This window comes from Puntigrus tetrazona, chromosome 3 (assembly GCF_018831695.1).
Source record: "Puntigrus tetrazona isolate hp1 chromosome 3, ASM1883169v1, whole genome shotgun sequence".
NCBI lineage: Eukaryota > Metazoa > Chordata > Actinopteri > Cypriniformes > Cyprinidae > Puntigrus > Puntigrus tetrazona.
The window spans coordinates 16541162-16567947 of NC_056701.1; the positions used below are offsets into that span (position 1 = coordinate 16541162).

General features: G+C 37.6%; 1 protein-coding gene across 4 annotated transcripts in view; it reads right to left on the bottom strand.

The window, feature by feature from the left end:
* Window positions 1–1186: 1186 nt before the first annotated feature.
* The window catches only part of elfn1a (extracellular leucine-rich repeat and fibronectin type III domain containing 1a), an 86809-nt gene continuing 61209 nt past the window's right edge, over window positions 1187–26786 (bottom strand). For all 4 annotated transcript variants that reach the window (XM_043235922.1, XM_043235919.1, XM_043235920.1 and 1 more), the window contains one exon: window positions 1187–5871. In XM_043235922.1, the coding sequence (XP_043091857.1) occupies window positions 3072–5465 (2394 nt within the window). In that variant the 5' untranslated portion in view covers window positions 5466–5871 and the 3' untranslated portion in view covers window positions 1187–3071. The remainder of the gene's footprint in view (window positions 5872–26786) is intronic.

Consider the following 26786-nt stretch of genomic DNA (forward strand, 5'->3'; position numbering starts at 1 on the left):
ATTTTCACTGCTTGCTATCCATTTGCAGATGCCAGGATCTATCTGTCAAAAAGAAATGTGGGTTATTAGTGCAAGTATGAGCATTTGTGGAAGAAACCTCTGACCTTGAGATTAAAATGCCTGGAATCAAAGAAAAACAAAGAAAGAAATGCTAAATGCGCCCTGCTTCAGTCAGTCAGCATTCATTCATACTACAAAAGAATCTAGATATTTCTGTAATACCATACAGCATCTCGTAATACAAAGCTCTTTGGATTGATCTTAAATAAATCTGTCATTAATCAGTTTCTAAGATAGGACCTGTGAAATTTCACACATGATGGATATAATTATCGAATCCTCAATACTGTTTTAACAGCTCGTTTTCATTCAGTAACATTACAACAAATGTTTCCTTCGGTTTGTTATGGTGTCAAGAACCCTTAATTGAGTTAGTCAACTGAATCAAGTGTTCACAAACGCTGCTGTGCACTACTACAAATAGTCAGTGAAAACTAAGCCCATTTCAGGGTCTTTAAAATCAGAGTGAGGGCTCTTAAGCATAATAATTTAGTGTGATTAATTAAGTAAAAACAAATAAATAAATGCAATTAATCATGTCTGGCCTGTATGTAAATTCTTGCCTCACCAAACCTCACTTAGAGCAGGTAACGCTCTAAATATTTATTATACCAATCATGAAGATCTGTAAAGTTTGTTATGTATTATCAATCCTTCTGGTCAGTAAATAAATTAATCATACATGACATAGGTTGCTAAAATATTTGGAACATAACATTCTGTGTGAATGCTCTGGTGTGATGAACTGTGTTGTACTGTGGTCCATGCTTCAGGCTTGTAACATATTTTCAATGTTTTCATCTGCCACGATAATATATAGGGTGCCCATGCATCTTCTTTCTCTAAGACCTTTACATGTATTTGAACTGCTTTGAGTGTCTTTTGGAAATCCCACCTTTGCACATGCTACAATTTTATTATTATCTAACTTATTTTCAGTCAGTACCTTCAGCAAGTGGGAAAACAAAGCCAAATATATCTTTCTAAAATATCTTTAGGCCAATTAGAAAACCCGTCTAAGAAAAGAGGATGTATGGTCACCTTATAATAAAATGTCTTAATAAATAATATATTGAAATATAGTCATTGTATCACATAATTATTCATCTGATAATTTCAAATCAAGTGACACTCCTTGTAAACATTTATTAATTTTGTGAATATTTTGTAAAGCAGAGGACTCCAGAGTACTGTTATCATAAGGATCATGACAATATAGGTGCACCCTTTCCTTTATTTCACAGTACTTTGTCTGAAAGCAGGTAACATATTCTTAAGAAATACAAAATAACACTCATTGTGCTCTTGTTTGTATCTGATGCTCTCCGTTCACAGATTTCCCAACATTTCTAAGTTGAATGAGATACAGGAGTGCTACACTATGCAATATAAAAACATGTAGGTTACTTGCTAGATTACCTATAAACCTGACAGCTGTTGAAATCTACTGAAATGTATTGTCTTTTTAAAAAAATGACAACAGATGAAGACTTTTCAAAAACATCAACACTTAAAGAAAAAAGAAAAATACAGTTATACAGATATTTCCAGAAGATTAAGGCGGTTTAAATTAAAAAAAGAAGAAGAAGAAATTGGACAACCCAGTTACTTCCCGCATTTCTCTAAATAGCTGATGTACAAATCCAGTGGCAACAGTTCAGCTGGGTAATTTAGTTTTCTTACTCATCTCTCACCTTTCAGATCAGCAGTGATCATCATTACAGGGTCCGTGCAGTGGCATTCAACATTTACAAAAGCATTTTTACCCGCCGAACAGTAGAAAAGCCTAAAACAATACCCTTAGATTTATAAACATTTTTTTTCTGATTGATTAAATATTGTTGACAGAAATGCCAAATGCATGAAACTAAAAAGAACTCTGAATATCAAAACTCTGCATACAGCATGGAAAATGGGGATTATGTGTTTGTAAAAAAAAAAAAAACAACAACAACAAAAAATTGCAAAGAAACGGCAGCTGAAAAGGCTGCTTTATGTATGTAATACATTCATCCATAGGGCTGTTGGCTCGAGATGGTGGAAACATCTGCAGAAAAATGTGTGATGAGCTGCCACCCAAGCACTTTGGTTCACGATCAGATAACCCCTCACTACTATTAGGCATCGTAAGGTCAAAGCAGAAGTGTTTTGTGGAGCGCTTTACTGGTAAACAAATTATACATAAATGTGTATCAAAATGCTCTACTTATGTTTCATTTTCTTCCACTGCAATCATATATGCAGATGTTTCATCTACACCATCCCAACCATACCGATTCTCTTTGTGGTTATGATATACAAATGTAACATCATATCAGCCTTTGTGTAATATTGTGCGGTCTGATCAGTGGCATGGATTAAACAGAAAATTGGCAAAGCAGGGTAGCGTAAACTGTGGCCTAAAGGAAAATATGCCATTTCATTGACCAGTGCAATGTTTATCCATCAGGACGGTAAACATTCATTTAAGGACAGATAATATCACAGGAGCTAACTCCGAAATCCATGGTCTAAACCTGAATCATACACATTATAGATTTTTTCTCCATTTTTTTAACAGCAAACGTTGCAAATATAGAAACAGTATCTGTACATAGTTCATTTGTATTTAGAACAAACTCAAATATCGGGAGAAAAATGGTCCATAAATTACAGTGGTCCTGCAGAAGAAATACTAAGATTTCAGAAGATGTCTGTCACTGTTGGATTCTTTTTAGTCTCACAGTACACAACAGCAAATCCACTGTCACAGGACTTGGCCATGCGGTAATCAAATACTAAAAATCCATTTCAACATATATATATTTTATATTTGCAATATATTCTCCTCTTGTTGCTTTAAGTAACATCTTTTAATTTTGGTACACAAACCTTTTTCCCTAAGTTGAAATTCACTGTAGTGTAATATTTATCCATTAGAATGTGATTTTACTAGATTAAGGATTCATTCTGGTCCTGTTCATTGTGGTCCATCAAAAATGAAAAAGACACAGACAAAACACTTGAGTAGATTAAGATTTATGTTGAGCTGACACTCCCTTCCAATAATCTAGAATGTCATGCAGGTCTTCATCCTTAGCAAACTGCACTTTTTTCCTCAGAGCGTGGCCTGCGGCCATGTACTCCTCATCTTTGTGTCGCTTGCGATGGAGTTTAAAGCGCTCCCAGATGCTGTGCGACGGTTTGCAGTAGTACTCAGGACTAGAGGAGTAACTGAGATTGTGGTACTGGGGAGAGAGCTGCGAGTAAGCCAAGTCTCTGGCACGAGGCCGCGTCAGGGGCTCCAAAATGGAGGTTTTACGACTATCCGGCTCTTCCAACTCTTCGATTTGGTGGGCGTCGGGGTAGGAGTGCCGATGCTCACTATACTGTCGAATCTTCTCTGCCTCTGCCCTTAGTATCGCAGCAGCAGGCGTGATGGTCAGGATAGTCTCCCCTGTGGGTGAAGTCTTCTCTATGTACTTCGACTCTGACTTGTAGGATGCCTCTGAACGGTAAGGCCTTGGACTCCGCATTGGACCACCAGTGGCTGTACTTGGACGCTCCGGGGAGGCATCTGATGCATGATGTCTTTGTAAAGAGTGGTGGTAGCTGTCCTTGTACACAGGTGACAGGAATCCAGACTTGCTCTGAGGCTGCTCTGAGATCAATACTAACTGAGGTTCAGCTGTTGACACGGCACCAGATTTCACCCCTTGGAAGGAGGTGGACTCTGATTTCAGAGCATCTATACAATTGTTAATAATCTGGTTGACCTTGTCTACTTCCTTTGCGATTGTCGAGATCTCTGCAACTGAACCTTGGCTGTTGCCAGGCATGGACATCTCACATTCCCTTCGATCTGGGTGCTCCCCTGTTCTCACTTCCATGTAATTCCCTTTGGCCATCTTTGGAGTGTCGCTGATGTCTTGCAGTTTGTATTGCTCCATTTCACTGCCAGAAGGTAGATAGGGCATGCGAGTCATGCTCTCCCCAGCCATCATTTGCTTTTGAGACATCCTGGATATCGTCCCGCCTTCAAGCTCACCACCGTATTTAAGCTCAATTATGTTCTTCTTTAAGCTGCCTGCCTTTTTGTGCTTTTCATCTTGTTGTCTCTTTTTTCGCAAGCAGTAATACACAATCCCTAAAACAATTACCATACTGAATAGACATCCTAAGATAGTCATTATGTAGTGAGTAGCTTTTGCATTACTATTCTCTCGCTCTTTCTCATTCCTTGGCCCAGTGGATAGCGTCAGACAAGTATGATTGAAACGCAATGAGTTTCTTATGGAAGCCACACAGTAAGTGTAATCAGTGTGGGGTTTCAGGTTTTTCAGTTCAATGTCCTCCTTCTGTCGCTTCAGATTCTGTATATCGGTGAAGAAGCTGTTGTTGTACAGAACAAGGATGTACATCTTCTTGAAAGGGTAAGGGATCTGAACCGTGATTACTGCATTCGTGTGAGACACTAGCTTGAGTTTCATGATTGGTTTCACATCTAAGTCTATGTACGTGGGACTGGTGCTGGTCTCCTCCGGTTCAGTCCCTGAAGGACAGTCTTCCAGCCCACACGGCGTTGAGTCTGAAGGATAAGTGGTGGTCTCAGTAGGCACAGCGATGTACGGAGTCACATAGTCCTCCGTGCACACAGTGGACAGCATATGCAGAGCATTCCGGTAAGTGGGATTGTTCGGATTCTGGCTTAGGAGACTATAGCCTGAGACTCCTGTAGGAGAATCGCACACCATCCGTTCACTTGTCCTGTTGGGAAAGACCGAGAGCCACTTCACGAACCCCAAAAGCTCACAGGAGCAGTTGAAAGGGTTGGTGTAGAGTTCACAGGTGGTCAGCTTAGTCAGGCTGGTGAAGGTGGACCCATCCAGCACCTGAATGCGGTTCATGGAAAGATCAATATTTTCTATGTTTGGGCACTCCCAGAAGGCATTGGGTGTCACAGTCTCAATCAGGTTGGCCTGGAGGTAGAGGTACTGCAGCTTCCCCAAACCCCTGAGAATCCCTTCGGTTAAGTTACGCAACTTATTGAAACCCAACTGGAGAACCTGCAAGTTGAACTGGGCTGAAAAAGCCCCATCCTCAATGTAATTAATCTCATTCTTGGTCAGATTCAGGTATGTGAGGTTGGTAAAGCGGCTAAGGGCAGAGTAGTGGATGCTCTTGATCTTGTTCTCATTCAGTCGAAGGTCCACTATGGTGCTGTTGATGTGCTGAGGGATGGCCTCATAGGGTGGCTGGTTTTGGCTGCAAATGGCCAGCCATACAAAGCCCTTTTCACCCTCTATGAGCCAGCAATCCCCCCTCACTCCACCTAAGTGAGTCAGGTAGATTATGGCCAAAGACCAGAAGAAGGCACTCTTCACCATGCCTCCAATACTAGCTCCTGATGTCCTCCTGGAAGCCATGAGCAATGCCAGTTGGTAGCAGCTTGGGGTACCACTTGAGTTTTCAATAGGCTGGATGAAGCCTCACAGTATTTAAGTAGGGTAATAAACCCTATCCCTTTAGCCAAGGGACAAATAAAGTCCAATCTCTGGTCCAGAGAATTATTTCACATGAGTTGAGGGTTTCTGCACTGATATGTCAGCCCCTTATTAAATCCGCTGACCATAGCTTATGCATGTACAAGTTAAGTCTTCAATGGAAAAGTTTTCACACTAGTGGAGTGCTAGAGTTGGGTCTTAGTGTTTCACCAATTCAAAATGGCCTGTGCTTATTTCCCCAGGGTAAAGCATTGTTGATGGCTTTCATCCTCTTGTCTTTTCTTCTCTTCCACCATTTTAGTCTCATTTATAGGACCAGAGGTGCACCCTGAATAAGAAAAGAAAAAAGGAAGCATTGACTGACGCTCACAAAATCTTTAAATTAGAAAAGCAATATTCGAAACACAGTTCAACATGCAATGACAAGGTTCATACCATACAAGATGTATGCAATGTATGTGTGCATGCTCAAAGGAATAATTCAAATCGTTTCATTGTATTTATTTCCCTCATGTCTTACCTGTGGAAGGTAAAAGAATAACTTTGTTAGCTGACCATCAATTTATTTTGAACACAATTTTCCTTTCCTTCAGTTCCTTTGACATATTGCTATTATCGGAAACCATTGGCCAATTTCCACCTGACAGATAAAAGAAAACAAAAGTGTCCCTTTTCTCCCTCCATTAACTCTAAGACCACCAAAATGAGCAGAACCAATACATGGGGGATATACATGAAACAGATAACTTCGTCCTTTAAAATGTTCAAGTAAAAATAACCAGTACCTCTCGAGACCAGTTTATAAAATTCAAATGCATCCATTTTGCATAGTTTGGAAGAATTGCATCAAATCTTTAAGAATATACTCTACTTAGGTCAGGAAAAAATTCACCTGATCATTTACAACCGCAAAGCAATTTCATCATAAACATAATACCACCATTGATTCTATACTGTTCAATCTGTTTTGCCTTCAAAGTTTTATGCAAGCCTTTTCTTGATGCTCATTTATTTTTAAATGAATTACTCAGCTATGAAGCAGAAGTAAATCACATAGGAATAGTATTTCTTTGAAAGACACTGCCCTCACAGAGAGAAGGTATGTTCCCTGGGGTGGTAGAGACAAGAGGGAGCTTCAGTTCACAGTCATCCCTGGCAGGCTCCGAAACCACATTGAGACAGCTCTAAGCAATGTTGGCTGTATCACAAATCATTTTCTGAGTTAAGAGAGGATGGGAACTGGTTTGAAAGCAAAGGCTATTCTTTCCACTCCTTCTTCTAAACATGGACATAAAGGCAATTGCTATGTGTGTGTAAGTTTGTATTTTGCAATAACCAGAGTGCTATGAATTGTCTTTATTTCTCTTTACTACTAAAGTAAAGGAACAATACATTGTCCAGTAACTAAAAAATGCTTTGTCCTCTTTTGGTATCACTGCAATGTCAAGTAATGCACATATTACTGACATTATCCATCTAATATGAATAAAACTAGAAAAGAACACAACAATGCAGCACAAAATGAAAGTCATTCATTTTTGCCCTGTGTCTCCTTGAAGCTAGTGAAAGCTCCTAAAAGCCTCTTCACTAGATAGAGGAATTATGAGTAAAGACTTGCACAATATTGAATTCTTTACAGTCATTTCCGCTACACTAAAAACTCATTCTAATTGCCCTGTCTGAGTAGCCCACTATAAGACGTAACTTAGTAACTACTTGCCCTGTGTAAGCCAAGATGACTGGCAGAGAGGGAACACACAGATTTTACACAAGTGAATTATGCAAGGAGGCTTTCACTCAAGAGGAAAAAAACATTTCTCAAGTGCATAGATGGACATGGTTCATAAAGCTCTCTATGGAAGGCAGTGGATGAAAGATAGGATTTTACTGGGCTTTGCCTGGATTTCTTACAAGTGATGTATTAAATTGTCTAAGTCACTCTATGGTAAAAACCACAAACAACATGGGACGCACCCTATTAAATCTATTTTAATCATTATCCCTCAGCTAAATTCTAACACTATGTCTACGCTGGACACGACAAAGCGACAGTTGCAAACCATTTGCATTTTGTGTCAGTACGTTATAGATTGATAAGTGTACTGTTGGGGTTTTGTCACTTCACGCCACACTGTATTCCATGCTGATAGCATGACTGATTATAATTAAAATTCCATATTGACCTGTTAATAAATAGTTTTAGTAAGCTAAATTAACGTTACATAAAATGACAGAAAGAAGAAGAAATATTTCCAATAATTAGGAGTGTAACTCTGACCATGTAATTTTTTGTACCGATTGCTCTTCTTTCACTAAAGCTCAAGGTGCTATTTGGATCATCTCAAATCATGAAGGAAAACATAACTGTCCGATTTTTACAAATTTGTTGAGCTCACACAGCTTGATTGCTGCCGTCAATAAAGCAATATAATCAGATGCCAAATCAGAAATTCCTATTTATTTTTCAGTTAGATTTTTCACTGAAATAGTTTTGATAATATGTAATATTTATCTTTTATTTATTATTTTGTGTTATTTATTTATTCTCAATTCTAGAAAGCAAAATAAAAGAATCTTAATTTATGATCTCAGGCTTTTTTTATAGCAATCTGAAACAATGAAATGCACCATAAATCATATTTCCCATATACTGTTATTCACAAGTGTCATCACAGTCATCACATAATATCATCACAGTGGCTAGTGAGTGACATGTAAGAGTTGGACAATAAAACAGGCAATGTAGTTATTTATAGACATTCATGTGTACACATGACAAGTATGCCCCCATTTTCCCCTTGAGACTTCAAACTTGCAGGATTCTCTGTGACTGTCACTGAAAAATTACATTCATGTCAAACTACGAAACACTAAAGAGATTTGTTTTGATACATATTACCAGTTTTGTCAAAATGAGAAAGAGAATATTCATAATTGCAGGTACAAATAAAAATGGGAAAAATGCTAAATTGTAACATACAAAGCATAAACTTGTACATAAATTTCATAATAATATTTTATATACCATTGTAACAATTGCTGATATTATCGGTCAAATGACAAATTAATTGCTGTGGAACAATTTTCAATGACATGCAAATACTAATATATTAACTTCTAAAGCCACTATTTATTTAATCAACAGTTTACTTGTCTGCCCCAAAAAATTGCAAATATTGATAGACGGTTAATGAATCAGCAAGCATATGATGCGAGCAATTATGGTCCAGTTTGTTTTGTTTCTTTTTATTGGGAGTCAGCCCTAATTTTAATTTATGCCAGTGAACCGAAGCCAACGTAATCATATCCCATTTCTTTAACTGCCACTTTCCTGCCACACTGCAATCAACTTAGGCTCCTCGTGTGGTTCAAATTCAAAATTCTGGGATTTTCCCATGCAACCCCCATTACAGAGATTTGTGAATATATTTTCCCGGGGTTCGCATTCTTAGGTTTGTGAAAGGCAACCGGGCCACTGTAAAATAGTGTATTAACAGTCAGTAGGGTAACATAATTGGAAATTTAACAAAAAAACATAAGCCTTCCCCTTGAGAGCTCCTATTATTTGCTGAAGCTCAGCACTTCTACTCCGAGGCGGAAAAAAAGTGTGTTTCATAAGTACCATCCACCCGTCTGGCCTGCTCACGGCCCATATTTCTCTCCGGCGACTTATAGGACAGTGACAGGACAGGCAGGTGACGGGCTGATAGACAGCTTCATCATGCCACACTGCTTTCTGGATGGTTTAATCCTCGGGCAGTGCCGCTACCTGCTTTCAGCTGGTCTGTGCAAACAGATATCCTGCTGCCCAGAATGGCAGCTGCTGACACGAGAGCCCTCGGTGTCATGGACAGGTGCAGAGCAGGAACCTCAGCAGGTGGATGTATTCCATGGTGGATGGAGATCAGACTGACAGCTCAAGGTAACAGAAGCTACAGCACCGATCAATCGGATCCATCAACAGCACTTAAAGGTCAGAGGTCATCTTCTTAGTTAAATGACCTTTCTCGGCTTGGTTTGTCTTTTTTTCAGATCTGCGAGCTGGTATCTACGTTAATAAGACTGAAGTCAGACACTTAGGAGATTAATTACAGGAGAAGACAGATGTGCACTGACAAACCTTTAGCATAGGTTGTATGGTTTTGTATTTTTAAAAACAAAAGCGATATTCCACAAGGGTTATCTTTTTATTACTCAGTGAACCTTTGTACTTAGTACCTTTGTATTGCTTTGCAAAATAGCACACTAGGGGTTTAGACAAGCAGCAAAAATCTGTTTTGTTGTGTTAGACGCAAATATTTTTAGTTGTTTGTAGACTGAAGAGCACAAAGACATGAAATTAACAATTCACCAAATGAAACCATTTCTATTTATCTATATCTGTTTTTAAGTTAGTTTGGATTTCAAGATGTTTTTCGTCATTCAGTACAAAACGAAAATCTAAGATTGTAACATTGTCTGGAACTACACTATTTTGTTTTCTTTAAGTGACACTGTATACTAAGCACATATTGTATGAGTGAACAAATGCTTGCCTCTTTGCAATATGCTGACTTAAAGTACCATTTAAATATTTGGGGTATTAAAAGATTTTTTATGCTGACCAAGGCATTAATATAATAAAAATACACAAATAACAGCATAATTTTGACATATCATTACAATTAAAAATATTTGTTTATATACATAGTTTACATGTACTCCCGAGTTCATTGTTCAGATTTTAAAAACTGAAATTATTTATGTGCAGTAGGACCAGTGCCTTTTTTCTGCCACTGAATGTTTTGTTGTCTCCGGGTCAACTAGTTGTGAATCACATGGCTTGGTTATACATGGTAATAGCTGGAGGAAAAATTCTGTTCACAAACTCTTTCAACGCAGCTGCATTGCATTCGTTTTGTATAGTAAACTGTAACGGCTAAATTTATTTTTGGAATTACATAAAAAGTGAAAGTAAAGTGATCCCAGAGGGCACTACATTCGCGAAGCACAAACAAACTGCGGTTATCTGAGATGGTCTAAAGACCATTTAGAGACTCAACCCCCCTAAACTAATGAACAAGCATATAGATACTATGTAAATGTGCCATAGCTGTTTTTGTATTGTCAGTGACAACTCAAGCAACACATGTGGCAATTCCTACACTTGTTCCTCACCCACGTCATCTCGGTTGTGCAGACACTTTCCATCCACACGTTCTCTCTCAATGTAAAGCTTGTATAAACAGCAATGTATGTTGTACAGTATGTTGAATCATTCACACAAGGTAAACAATGACCCACCGACTAGTCATACAAGCCCTGAAGCAAAGTATTAATCTGAGAATTTGAGGGTTTTTTAATATAGGTTCGTGCATTAATGAAATAAACAGTCATAAAAGGTGTAAAAAATCATAACCTGCAAACAATTGTGTTTGAATAAATCCACTTTTGATCCATTTCAGAGAGTCAGTGAGAGTGAAATTTGGACAAGAGGAGAGAGATACAGAGTAGCCAGTGTTAACAGTTGTTTTGTCTGAATCTGAATGAGGCCTGAGGGAGGGATTATATGGAATTGTTATTCAGCGTCGGCTGGGTTTGCATTTGGAATTAACAACGGTTTACCAACAATGCACATTTCTATCCTAAACTCAAATATTATGCCAAGCATTACCGCCTCCCTACCCTGCAAATTTGTGCCCTCTCATCGGTCTGTTCTGCATGTTCATCCACACATATTAATGACTCTCGCTCTGCATATGCCATTAGTGGCTGCTGGCAGGCAGGGTTACAGAAATTCACTTTGTTTTCAGGGGTGCCTGAGGAGGAGCACGGACAGCCATGTGTTGAGAGCGGCTTGGCATGAGCAATTGGATGGATGTGAAATTGGTTGGACTGAAAAACCTGTCTGGATGTGGCCAGGGCCTCTCACATCAGTAATGGTGCTATGCAGTGACATGACCATAGTTTGAGTTGGAACAGTGTTTGATATGGATCCTGAGTCCCTCTGAACAGATGCTTCCCATACAAACAGGAAGAATGAGGCAACTGTGCTACAGGGGCTAGAATGCACTTACGGTCTTAAAGGCATAGTTCACCCAAAAAAAAAAAAAAACCCACCCGTGTGACCCTCACATGCTTTTTGCCATGGGGCAGAAATTATTTTTTAAAGATCTTCACACAAATGCACCATTCTCCCATATGATGTAATAGATTGTAATAAAAATTAAAAAAGTGTGGTCACACTTTATTTTAAGGTCCAGTTCTCACCATTTACAAATAGTTAACTGTGACTTTCACCTCATTAAACTCTGAATTTGCTGCTTATTAATACTTAGTAAGGTAGTTGTTAAATTTAGCTTAGGGATTAGGGATTCAGAATGTGGTGTTGCAGAATATGTGCTTTATAAGTACTAATAAGCAGTCAATATGTTAATAATAGACATGCTAATAAGAACTATTACTAAGATAATACTGAGGTCTCTATTTTAAGGTGGGTTAAACTTTATCTTAAGGTGTCCTTGTTACTTAAGTACTGAGTAATTAACTACATGTACTTACGATATGGTTAGAGGACTAGTGTTTGTCTTGAGATGTAATTATGCATAATTTATTGTTATAATAAGTACATGTGTAAAAGGACATAAAGTGTTACCCTTAAGTGCTGCGAGAAATGCTGAATAACAATAATTGAAATTTCGATTAGACAAAATTTTGATTAGGGAACACTATTCACTCTTTACTATTAACTAGTTGCTTATAAGCATCCATATGACTAGGATATTGTCTGTTTATTAGTACTTATTCTGCATGACCATATTGTGGATCCCTTCTTCCTTCTACCGAAACAGCCATCTTCCTAACTATACACACACACACACACACACACACACACACACACAGAGTATATATAGTGTACAGGTGGCATTACCAAAGATGACAAACTTTCTAACCCTTTTAAAATATTCTACATCACCCATGTAAGATACAGAATTCAGAATACTTTGAAGTAATGCTTATAAAATGCATCAAACTAAAGAAAACCCCATGGGCCGACTCTAGGAAAATGTGTCACATAAAAGGTTTTTGACTACATAAGTGAATCTGAATTCCTACAATTTCCAAATGTCAAAAGCACAATCACCAAAACCATCTAATCTTACCATTGGGAATTTAAAATGAGTGTCAAAAATAAGTTTGTGAACAAAAAAATTCTGCATCGATTACTCAGTATGCAGTCTGACTTTAAATTTAACCCACAATTACAGACAAACAATACCTGCCCAAACAAATAACACAAATTAGTTTTTAATAATGTTTGCATAACCTTTTTCATCCGGTTCTGCCAAAGCCTTTGGAATGAAGGCATTGTTGAAACTATAACAAACCTTCTTCGAAAAGAACAAGTTTGTCAGCAACCAGGATTTGCGTGACTCTGTTTAAAAGGCAGGGCACATGTGCAACCCACACTTCTAATCTCATCTGCCTAATTGACTCCAATTAGCATTTGGAGAAGCACAGAGGTTCACTTACTTTTTATCGTCCTGTCTTGTTAATGATCACACCTCGCCTTAAACAAAACAAAAACAACAACAACAAAAACTCTGTTCATTATTTAATTTAGTTCTGATTCTATTCTAATCCAGATTCTATAATTGTGCATTGATCACTCATTTTATGGAACATTGATATAGCTACATTTTATAAGCATCAATGCAATAATCTAGACATTTTAAGGGGTTCACAAACATTCTTGCCACCTTAAGCCAAACTCACAGTTATCAACATATAGATTTTTTTTTACCATAACCATTTTTCAACTGTAATTTGGGATATCTACAAAAAATAGACCAGTGGAGGGCTTACTCCAGAATATTGGAATGATCTTAAAGCAATGAAGTTCCTCCGTGGCTTGGTCTCCAACTGAGCATGAAAAGAGGACAGAGAGGGAAATTATAGTGGCACTTTCCTCTATCCTTTACAAAAACTTTACCTACCAAACTCAAATGTCCATGAAATGAATATGAGAAATCCATCAGGGCAAAATGTGAAGTGGGATGACTGATGACTTTAACAGGCATAAAAAACCAACTCCATCCTGCGGCCCATTCTCCGAAGTCTGTGACCTTTAAAGCAACAAAATGGCAGAGGCCAAAAGCGTGTATAACCTCAGCCAGCAGGATATGGAGGAAAGACTCCATTTAGGTAAATTCTGGATAAACCAATAGAGACTGGGCTCATTAATATAACATAGACACGTTGTTTGTCTGGCCTGACTCGTACCAGCTAAACTGATTTTACCACAAAGTGCCGGCATACATTACAGATGAGCTGCATAACTTGTTAGAGCAAACATGGAGTATGTTCACAATGGACACAGATGAAAATAAACACAATCTGCATAAGCCATCATTTATATTCACATTTAGTTCCTCATGTTTTTGCTTGCATTTGGCCCCAAGCTCCTTAAAAACATACTGAATCTCTTGCAAATATTAATATAAACGATTCCATTAACAACAAGGGGCATGTGTTGCTGAGGAAGACTACATTCCACACTTAAATGTGCTACATAAACAAATGGTAATAGTGTCTGTAGGGACCCATCCCAGCTCTGCTTTCTCCTCTGTCCATTCCTCATTAATAGCCTGAGTCTCCATGGTCCAGCGGAGGCCATGTGTGCTGTAGGCCAGAACAGTCAGGGTCTTCAAGCCAGACGGAGCCTCCTCTGGGAGTGCACAGCTGCTCTCTGGTCTGGGTGACATTTCGCTTTGGCGAGCATGCAGAGCGGTGATGGCTTTTTCTGTTGTTCTCTATGCACAACCTAATGAGACGGCTGTAGACAAACTCAAAAGGTTTTCACCACGCTTTAAGTAGTAATGAAATGTTCATTGTTCTGGCCATTTAAAATGCAACATTTCAGTAGCAAAGAAAATGACAAATGAGACATTTTTAATATCTCAGTTGTTTCTGCTAGACTGCAGAGAAATTAAAGGCAGGGAGTTTTGAGCCCTGCTTTCTCCTGAAAGACAACAGGAATGTGTCTCGCCCAGAGTTTCAGATGAAATCTTAATTTCACACACTGTCAAAGAAAAAAAAAAATCTGCAATCAAGTAGTATCTCATTAAATAATTCCTAAACTAAATGATCTGAGCTTTTATACTATATTCACATTTACGCTACTTTTCTAACGTTTGAGGGTTGGTAAGATTTTTAATGTTTGTGAAAAAGTCTCTTCTGCTCTGAACAATCTGAATTTGTTGCAGTCTAGAATTAAACTGCTCGTTTCATCTGCCCAGAGGAGAATGGCACACTTTTTCAGCACTATAAGCTGCTTTGACACATTCTGCGTTGTAAAAAGCGCTATGCAAATAATGTTGGCTTGACTTGAATTGACTTTCACCACTTAAAAAATGGTCCACGGTTTTCTGTAGTGTTTCAGTAGGAAATATCAGTTTTTCAGTACAAATGCTATAAAATGAGAACGTTGTCAAAAATAATGTCGTAAATACATGTTCTTCATCAATAAACATCTATTAGCTAAATTAAATCAACATTTGTTGTGACCATCCTTGTTCAAAGCAGCTCTAAGGTGCTGCGTATAGCTTTGCAGGTAGGTATTACACAATACCTACAACAATAAGTCCCACTTTATATTAGGTGGCTTTAGCTACTATATACTTACATTTAAATTAATAATGTTATACCATGCACTGTGTGTACATATACGTTGTTACGGTGTACTTATATTATTAAAATTACCTATATGTAGTTACACCTTTATAATTACACTTTTGACACATCCCTTACAACTTAACCCACCCTTAAACCTATCCATGTCACCAAACCTGTCCTTAATCTTACCCTTAAAAAAACATAGGAGTCTCCTCAGCTTTAAAAAAGCAACCTCTGAGACCATCTAGTCTGTTTGCCAGCATGTGCTCTGACTCTAAAATACTAATAATTGCAAGTGAAAACACCTTGAGAACATTTCCAAATTTTTATATCTGCATCATAAACTGAATTCTGCACATATAATTTAACTATTCAAAGGAGTGCTGGAGAATCCCATGCGAGTAGTGATGGCTGCTGGTGGAAATCCTGTTAGACTGAACAGAGCAGCTCTTCTACAGAGCCTCGGGGGTTCAACACTCTATGATGGGAACATCACTCTGAGCAAAGTGCAGTTGGTTGGACCTTCACGCCTCATAGAGGACACAGATACACTGACTACTATAACTATCTCAACACCCAAGACTCGTCAGCAGAACTGTCAGACTAAACCGCAGCAGCGGTGGGAAACGTTTACAATTTTAAAGGGGTCATGAAATGTCAAAATGTCCTTGATATTTACCAATATAAGAGGTTACACTATAAAACAGAGCAAGTTTGCTTAAAGCTAACTCTCCAGTTTAAAAGAGGAGTTTTCACCTTGTAAACTGTCTAATTTTTGTCATATGTTATATGGTGCAATGAAGGTGTTAATCACAGTGGTGGATATTTCATTACACTTCTGAAAGAGGTAAAGAATTTTAAAATGAAGTGTTTGTAACAGAGAGCCAAAATGAGGATGGAATTTGACAAATTTTACAAATTTGATTTTTTTGGACAGAAAAACCAGAAACATAACGAATTGATCTAAAAATGCATTTTATGAGGCTTTTAAGAGCTTGCTCAACATAATTCATAGTTTAAAATAAAGCAATGAACCCCAATATGTTGTGGTTAATAGGGAATCTATAACCCCCTAAGCTGATAAAATTCACTGTAAACCAACCATGGCTTCACAGGGCTTACTGCTTTTATAAAATAGTTATTCCACATATATGCAGTAAAGTTTCACAAAATAAAACAGAGCAAATTAAGTATAATGGCATTAATAAAAACATTATTGTCCTGCCAAAAAATTATTCTCCTCAGAAAAGGTTGTAGTTTTCAAAGTGAGCAACATACAAATGTAAACAAAGGTGTTTGTAGAGTAACTTACAGCAGCTATGAACTTCAACCAATCAGAATCAAGGACTGGAATTATCCACCTTTTTCTTGGCATGACCATTAGTAAACTCTGTGGGTATAGCTTCCAGTCTCATCCGCATTCAGCTATTTTTGGCATAGCATAACAGTTATATACAGTTTGTATTGTTGCTTGTTATTTAAAATTGGTATGTCTGGTCTCAAAAGTATGTACCTCACCCTCTTCCACACTGAAGAAAAAGGTGGATGATGTGCATGCCATTTTCCATTCTACTAATTTCAAATCCAAATTACAGTTCTATATGCTGTTTGGTAGCTTAAATTAATTAGTTCTTAATTGATTTTTGAATTCCGCACAAACTGAACCCACAGATCCTCCCCGTTGTTGCCCCCCTGCCTCTTTCATCTCTCTCCCGGCCTCTCCAATTACCCAAGTACCCCTTTTCCTCCTTGTCATCTCCCTCAAATTTTCAGCCCCACCCTCGTTTCCTTTCGTCTTCCTTCAGTGGCATTCTGAAGGTGTTTGAACCCCTCTGAGGCCGCCCCGCTATGATGTTCTCCGGCTGCTTATTTGATGTCATTTCGAATTCATACGTGTGTCACAGGAAAACATAAAAGAGTTGCACAGAAGGGGCTCAGAGGTGCTGAAACAATTCAGTTGTAATGAAGCCAGCTCTCGCGGGAGAGGAGGACATTCGACACATCGAACCCTCGAATTACTTTCGAGAGAGAGAGAGAATTATGAGAAGGTAGGAGTCGTGCTTCATTTGTATCAGATCGTATTAGCACTGTACGTTAATTACCGGAGAAGAACTGGCTGGAATTGAGTGTCAGTGGTCCTGCCCTGGCCAGACCTCTCCGTGTGAAGGGAGCTGGACTTTCTCTTATGACTGTGGAGATGCAATTTCAGGTCTGGCTTTCAGGTTCGCCCCAAACGGCTCAGTCAAGAGCACAGACTGCCTTGGGGCTCCGCACACTAATTATCTTTATCTAACGGTTCCTTGCTGATAAGTGAGCGTCATTGTGCCGATTCAGGGTACTTCGAATTCATTTGTTTGTGGGACAAAGCCTATTATTTCCTCATGCCCATTGGCATCGCCTACAAATATAAACTGAAGGTGAAACAGATGACCGGATGGCTCTCCCCATACGCCACACTTAAACGTGACCTTGCGAATTCTGTCAATTTCAGTTTCTTTCACAGGATCTGAATATTTAGATATGCTGTATTTAACAGCGACTTTATGGAAGCACATTAGTGCTAAAGTGCCTCAAGGACAAATCACCAGATATCGTCTGTTAGATGGATTTTAAAATGAGCTTGTTATGCAGAAAAGTAAAAAAAAAAGAATTACTATTTTTTTTTAATATGACTATTTAAGTTAAGTTATTTTACACATCAAATGTATATATTAATGAGAAAGAGATATATTCATTATCATTATTATGTTTCCCACTGTCTTTTCACTTTTCAAACTACACTCTATTACAATATAGGGAGAAAAAAGATACTAACCATACTTTCTATCAAATTTTCTATGCATATAGTGGAAAGATTTTATTTGCAAAAATACAATTATTTGTTAAGTTAGCGTGGTTTAAGTGTCAAAAAGTGTGAAAATTTTGACCAGCTTTTTTTGTGACACCTTTTCATTAAAAGAACAACTGCAATGTTCATGGCATTGGGTGCTGTATAATTGAAATTGTTTATTCAAGACTAAACGTATATTTTAAAACAAAGTCTGCCCTGTACACAACTGGCCTAAGTAAAATAAAGAAAACCTCTAGGGTTTAATTTAGAGCAAAAGAGGAATATTTGAATACTGAATTAATGAAATGCAGAGTTTTACAGTTTACTGCTAGAATGAATAGACAAGCAAGAGAAAAGGGAGGAAAGAATGGGATCAGAAAAATGACAGGGTCCATTTAGCCCTTCATCCTCACACCAGCACCAAGATTCATTAAAGGTGAAGAGTGTCATTTTATTAGCATACGATACTTTCTCCTAATTCGCTTAGTATGCAAAGACAACCGTATGTAAATCAACCGCGTGTAAAACCTGCGGCGCTATCGAAACACTGCTCTGTTTGTCTAACCATCATGATCAGCCCAGCAACAACATCTGCTCGACCAATGGCATGAGTCTGGAGAGACACCATTAGTTTGAGCAACCAATAGCAGATGGATGAATGTTTGCTTGCTTGAAAATATTCATTATTTTTGTAATGACATTTGGTGATGCTAATGGTGCAGAAATTATATACTTTAAGCAACACGGGAAGGTACAAAAATCATTGATGACCAGAATTTATCCAATACACCTTAAAATGCTTAAAATGCTAACACAGCTGAGAGAACAAAACCTTCAATGTCCAATATTTCCATCCCAGCAGGTAATTAAACTTAAGGATATGACAATAATCAGGTTGTAAAGCACCTGTTTCTCCATAGAAATGGTGTCAATCCATAACGGGGCTAATTTGATTCAGCACATGAAATGTGCATGATGGACGGAGGAATAAGACCTGCAGGTTTTAATGCAATTTTCCAGACCATCAACTTGTTCGCTCGGTGCTGTGGCCTTTGCGTGGAGCAGCTGCAGGCAGGAGGATGGGAGCTGACTCTTTTCCCACTGCTGACTCAGGATGTGGAAGCCTACAGCACATCATCAGCCAGCTCCGGTTCAAAAAATGGAGATGGAAAAAAGATGAGACACAGCTTGATGGGTTAATTTGTCCCTGTGTACCATCCGAGTGCTCTTTCATTTTTGTCATCCAATGAAAAAGGCATGGGCCATCGAAAAACATCAAATGGTCACGATTTACTTAAAGGGACGGTTCACTCAAAATTAAACTCATGAAAGCATTTTTTAGAAAAGTACAATGTGCAAAAAAGTATATGATAAGTGCACTGCACCAAATAAATCATTTATATCTATGTACAGAAAGTTATGGCCAACTAGCATAAAGTGGGATCATTTTTTTTATATTTGAGAATTTTATAATTCAGCAAATGATGTATTAAATTAATCAAAAACTGCTTTTCTTCAGCAGCAAATCAGCATATTAGAATGATTTGATGTAAAGGATCATGTGACACTAAAGACTAAAGTAATGAAAATTCAGCTTTACTATCACAGGAATAAATTACATAGAAGTTATTTTAAAGTTGTCTTTTTTCTCATGTTATTCATATATTTTTAAGATATAAAATACTTATGAGAATAACTACATAAAGTTTTAAAATGACATGAGGGTAAGTAATTGAAAGAATTGCATTTGAGAACAATCCCTTTAAAATGTCTGCTTTTTCCTGTCCTTTTCATTTTTTGTTTTTTATATTTATATATATATATATATATATATATATATATATATATATATATATATATATATATATATATATAGTATACATTTGTCTTTCTTTTACTGGTTTCTTGGGCAGTTTAAAAAAGATGAATGTACTCTGTTCTAAAGGATGATATGTGGTGGTTGCCAAACCATTGGATGCGCAGTAAATACGTGCAGTGCACAGTAAAGCGGTACAGCACAGAAATACTGGACACAATCACCATAAATATGGCCCCAAAAAGACTGAGACTGAATAAGCTCCGTAAGGAATCCCTTCTATGTAAACATGACACAGCAAAACAAAGCAAGGGCATTGTGCTGCTGCCATGGAAACCTCTTACAAAGGCTCATTATTACCAAGTGAACTCATAATGGGTTCTGGGCATAACATCTGGTTATTTGAAGCCGAACATATTGCTAGCATGCTCTTCACCCCCACAGAGATTAACCTCAAATCACCATCACGACAAATAACAGCATCAAACAGACATCGTGTTCATGAGAAAACGTGAGAAAATGTCATCGCAGGCTAGATGACAATAGAAATGCTGTATACAAGTGGCAATTTGGCTACTTCATTTGATGAGAATGAAACAAATTGACAGGAGAAAAAAAAGACTTTTGAGAATAAATAAAAGACACCATCATGAGCTATTGCCAAAAACTAGTGAGCTGACCCAATGGTTATTACAGGTTACTACAGATGGCTTCTTCATTTTAATATCATGGAACATCAAAATTGATTCATTTGGAATGCTCTTTTTTTTTTTCAAAAAATAAGTGATTGTTTTGATAGATGAGACCCTTACGCTTTGGCTGGAATCTGCAATTTGGACCTTTGGAACATTTTGCATAAAAACCTTCATTTCTTTTCCACTGTAGAAAGAAAGACATAAACATTCTGGTTGACATGAAGGTGAAAAAATGATCAGGATGTTTTTTTTTTTTTTATTCTGGAAGTGAACAAACCCTTTTCGTATAGAAAGTATATTTTTCCCCTACATCTATTTACTTGTCACTGAGCATGCATTCCAGTGCATTCTGGGATTGTATGCATAATATACATGCAGTGCTGCCTTAGGATCTGGCCAAAATGACTTATCTTATGTTGACTTATCTTATTTTTGGCAAAAGCGCAAATGGTTTATTTTCCTAAGCCAAATATGCAATTACCAGAATGTTCCAGACCAAAAGAAAGCATTTAGAAAAAGCTGACAGTCACTAAATCTGACTGAATTAGTACAGATCTTTTCTTCTCTGTATTCTGTTTTCTTGTGGAAAAGAAAGGGTACTTCATTATAGAAAACTGTTTTCTTTAGAGAACACATCCAATTCCATTAACAATTATTTACTTGTGACATCCAGTAATTCAATGAAAAATGTTCTTTGTCACATTATTCAAGGTGGTGCATCTATTAGAAAAAATACATCCCAAGCAACACCATTTTTTTTTTCATTTAGGCAGTCATGATCCTCTGCAGAGGACTTCCTGTTATCAGTTTGTAAGTGAGCTGTGGGATGTTGTACAACCTCACAGCCCTCTTCCCATCTGTCATGTCAACGTTAAATAGAGTTGACGGTTTCAGAGCTATGACTTGAAGAATCGAGGATGCATTAACATAAGAGCCCACAGGTAAACTAATTCATGACTTTAGATTTGAAATTCTGCAGTGCTCACCTTTTTTCCCCATGAAAGAATTCAAATATCAAATACATGAGCCATTTTTGGCAGCCTGACTTCCATCATGGAAATAGATGCACATTCAAGCAATATCAAGAGCAAGAGTGCTGTTTTGCCGAGCAATAAAATGGTGCCCAATGTTCAGAACAACAGCATGATTGTAAAAGTGAAATTTAGATTTAACTGAGATTTGGGCAACGGAAATAGCTCCAAAATCGAACAACTCTCATGTTCCTCTGGTCTGGAACGTTGCAAATTCAGATAATCAAACTCGAAGACCAGAACTAGCAGCTGGATCTGAGACAATATGGAAAAAAGAGAACGCCATCACTCTTGCTTATTGTTCCATTTAACTTTACTCGGTTCCATTTCCTTTCCGGTGGAAAGTAAAAGGCAGCTAAACAAGAGCTTGAAAATGCCAACACCTTGAGCACAATGTATGATCTATTTCACTTTAATTCAAGAAATAAGCGAAAAGACCGTTTCCCAGAGCACAGGAAATATGAATAGCAAATGACAGCAGCGAGTGGAGGAATGAGGCGAAAGCTTCGGGGAGGGGGTGGGGGGATGTTGGATGGAGAAATGGAATCAATCACGCAGAGAATTCGGCGGCAGCGAGGACATTGGGCCTGTCAGAATATTCCAGCTCCTGCGTGTGTGATCTATCCGCAGCGACGTAGTGACTGTGGAGTGGAGACCGGAATGGGAAATTGGATGGAGGTGGATAGAAACATTGAGAGCTGTCCTGCCAGATGGCTGTTTTGGAAAATAAGGTTGTTTTTTCCCTCTCGCTTTTTGAGATGAAATCATTTGACATGGCATAATTCGGGAGGGCAACGGCCCGAGAGGGAGAAGACATGGTGACTGAACGTCGAGAGATATGGAGCAGGAACAAGAACACTGTCCCACATGCACAGTGTTTGTTATGAAGCTCCTTGTAAAGATGATTTCAGCGTAGGTTAGGATTCAGGACATGTTACTGAACCTTATTGTCCTTAAAGTGCTGAGGAAGAAACAAGCAGTGACTAACACATTTTGATAACTACCGCACAAGAAACTTTTGAATTTGCATTTTTATTGCCGTTGCTTATTGATGTTTTTAAAATCAGACAGGCTGTGAGGAGGGGAAGGTCTTCAAAGCCGAGAGGAGCTGGATGAATACGGAATTTGCCGCGTTCATGCTATTCATTAAGTCCCAAATGTTTTTTGAAAAGTGCCGGCCACCGTCTTCCATCTGTAGGAAATCATCTTAGTAATGAACCATCAGTGGGCCCCTAACAGGGCACCTTGGCCAGCCCACCCCCTCCTCGCCTCCACCGCCCCGCAGCCATCCCCAGGTTCCCTCTTCCTGCAGAGGTGTGAGTCAGCCAGCCCCCCTCACAGACTGCAGCTGTTCCTCTGCCTCCTCGCTTCCCCGGGAGACCTCGGTCGCCGTTCCTGCCCAGCTGAGCTCACGCTATTACCTCCACAGGCACTTTGTCTACTCGCATAACTAACACGCTGCTCTCGCTCTCACGCGCTCTCGCATTACCAAACACCTAATGAAAGAGGCACGGAGAATCAAAGAACTGTTCGAAATGCCTGGTTTCTGAGCACTCGCAAAACAGTTCAGCTGCATTAAGCCACAGTCATGAAATCACTGGAGGCCGTTGAGTCTCGCTGTTGGTTGTTGGTGGGCTGATGGCTGCTAGTAAGTTTCTATTTGCCTGCTGAATCTTAAATATTTCGGAGGATTTTGGTGCCGTAACTTTTTCGGAAACCTGTAACCTTATTTCCTGGGATCTAAAGGGACGTAGTCAAAACTTTAGCTGTTTTACACAATTTTTGCACATTATTTATTCAGAAGTCACAAAAACCCTTAAAATATCACTGGAGGTCAATGGGTATTTTTGTTAGATGTTCCTTCTCAACTACAGAAACTTAAATAATTCAAGTTACAAGTTTCCAGCATGGACTCAGATGTCTGGACCCCACTGTAGTTAATTTTTAATAAAAGGAGATAAGATTGCAAAATTGCACTGGTTTACACAACTGTCACACAATATTCACTTAAAATTTAATTAAGAGCACTGAAATACAAACAAAAATTTGCAGAATCTTAATTAGCTCTTCTTTTTAATATGTATGTTTTCTAATTTAGACATTATTTAACTACTAAACTTTATTTAGACCATTTTAATATTTACTCATGTCACAATACCCCTGGAGAATTATTTCACTGGTCAGTGGTTCTTTTTGTTGTTGTGTGCTATAGGCATTTCTTCTCAAGTACAAAATCATAAATAATTCCACTTCATGCTACAGATTTTCAGGGTGGTCTCAGGCCTTTGCTTTCAAATACAGAATTGTAAACAATTCAATGTCTGGACCCTACTCTAGTTAATGTATATATAAACACTGGTTTTGTGCTACATAACATTTACTTAAAACACTCAGACAAAAGCATTGCATTTTGGAAACTCAAAAACTTTCTTTCTCTTCCATGTTCAAAGGAAAAATATTTTGTGTTCAAACTCCCAGAAAGTGACCTCAGATTCAACTTCAACCCAATTTGAGACTGAAGAGAAGGCAGATCTAAGATGTCTGTTCTAAATAGTTAGGATAAGGGTAATTTTGTGTTAACTTCATGTCAATTACAGTAAACTAATTTAATCTAAATCTAATTTTACTGCTCAGTGAAGAAGTTTAAGTTTCAAATCTTATGAGGGCAAATTATTTTGACATCTCTGTGAAAGATCAAATAAGCTTTTGTGACAAGTTCTTTGAAGTCTGTAAATAATTCTTGTGAGTATTCCTCAAAAGCGCTAGTTTGCGAAACTCTTTTCTTCGGAAACAGCAATTCGACTCAGAGATGACGAGGATTCCATATCAGCTGACAACATCTAATCAATCTTGACACTCTTACACTCCTACAGAAACACAGTTCATTGGGTCCTCACTGTGACTTCCTTTAAATGCTTAGTTGCAATAATTGAAAGTCCTCAGTAGAAATTCTCTAAATAAATGTAGGTTTCAGTTGATTATTTCTCATCTCATATTTATTTTTTTTCACCTTCAGAACATAAATGAAACGTTTTGCAATATGCTATCATTACTCTTGTCATTCAAAAAAGACAATATGAGTAGTAGTAATACGTTTTTGTTTGTTTTTTTTAATGAAATTATAAGATTCAGTGGTTAGGCAAAAATATAACTTCATAACTACTCATGTTTTTATATACTAGAGGTCCACTAATAGTCCATATTTTTAATACCTTATTCCAATATGAAATCTTGGATAAATAAATAAAATTTGACTTTATTACAATAATTATTTTACTAGAGCATCATTCATTCACGTGCAAACAACCATAATCCTGAAAAACAAAATGTGGAGGAAATGAATGCATGCGTAAATGAAGTATTTGTATGAAGCCCCTTTAGAATAAAGTGTAAAATTAAGTCAAAATCAGACTTTGTGCAATTAGACTTGACTGTAGACTTTATATTACTAGCTCTTTAAAAAGTATGATATTTCTGGTCCTGCTGATATATGGGTCTATCGTTTGGATATAGTACAATACAGATAAAATAGTATCAGCACAGAGACAGCAAAAATCTTTCAGGCCGACTTTTTTGTCAAAGTAGATGTTTTACATATTCAGCATTGCTGAGGACGAGCTATCTAATGCCAGTACTCTGTTCTGACAAACGCGAGAGAGAAAGTCCTTTCAAGGTATAAAGACAAGCTATGATGACGTGCCAAACAAGATGAAAGAGCAGGCCTTTAATGCCACTAGATGGCACTTTCCACACTTCACACAAAGCGTCCTTTTTCCTCACACCTCTCTATCTCATGTCATCACTGAGATCACTGTAGGCATTATACAGCCATTACTACTGCATCTCATGCCTGAGAGAGAGAGTACTCGACGGCAGAGACGCCAAAATGCATTCCATCTTCTAATCCACATCCGCAGAACGCAGCCTGCGAATCCATTCAACTAAAAACCTGTAGTGCCGTACCAAACCCTTTCAAGAGCACATAAAAAAGCATGCTACATGAATAAATGATAGTTTGACAAAGCATGTTTCCTCAGAGTGTAACATGAGTTTGATGTGGAGGCTGAGAGCTTGTTCAGTTATAAAGCAATTATGTTTCTAAGGCATTCTGCATAAATACACTTTACCTTTTCAACTATTTAGTCTTACTGGAACATCTTAAAGGGATATTTCACCCCAAAATGAAAATTCTGTCATCATTTATTCACCTTCATATGATTTAAAACCCATTGGACTTTCATTCGCCTTCAGAACACAAATGAAAAGAAAGGGGAAAAAAATTTCTATCATCGCTCTTCTCATTCCTTTGAAAGTCTAATAATAAAAAGTCTAGTAATAAATAATGCATTTCAAGCTCACATCATGTATGGAAGCGGTATCACATGCAACTCGGGCATCAAGCAAGTGCATTTGAGCTTCTGTTTACCACGTCTAAGCTCTGTATTTAAAATGTGCATTCAATAGTCTCTGTCTCTGGCACAATAGCGATAAGATTACCATAAGATTATATATATATATATATATATATATATATATATATATATATATATATATATATATATATATATATATATATATATATATATATATATATATATATATATATTAGTAAAAAAAGACAATGTTTTTTTCCTAAGCCTAAATATGTTGACTACATAGAATTACATAAATTGACTACATAAATTAATACTCTGTCTAGTCCCTCATGCCATAATTTTATGCATTTCTTTAAGATGAGATTCACAAAAGAAGAGGTTGCACTTTATTGTACAGTATGCGTGCTTACACTGCATAGACTTGTTTTTACTCTATATTTTGTAGAGAGTAACATTAGAGTTTAAGGTTAGTACCTAATTATTACCCACTTATTATAATCACTATAATAGGTACAGAGGATGCACATGTGAAGCAGAGCTGAAGAATAAAGTGCTACCGAAGAAGATTAAATGAATTATGAAATATATTGGGTTTTGTATATACAGTGAAAGTTAGTGGAATTCAATACAAAACTGACTGTCAATTCTTGTGCATAAACTAAATATTTTCTTTTTTCGTTCTGCGGATTAAGGTCAAACAGGTTTGGAGTGTCAGCAAACAGCAGATTTTCCATTCTTAGACGAACTGTGCCTTTAAGGCCACTTGACCTTTATAGTAACCTTTTTCACATCAACATGTTCTCCAAGTTTTAGACGGTAAGTTGAGTTGTTAAGTATGTCT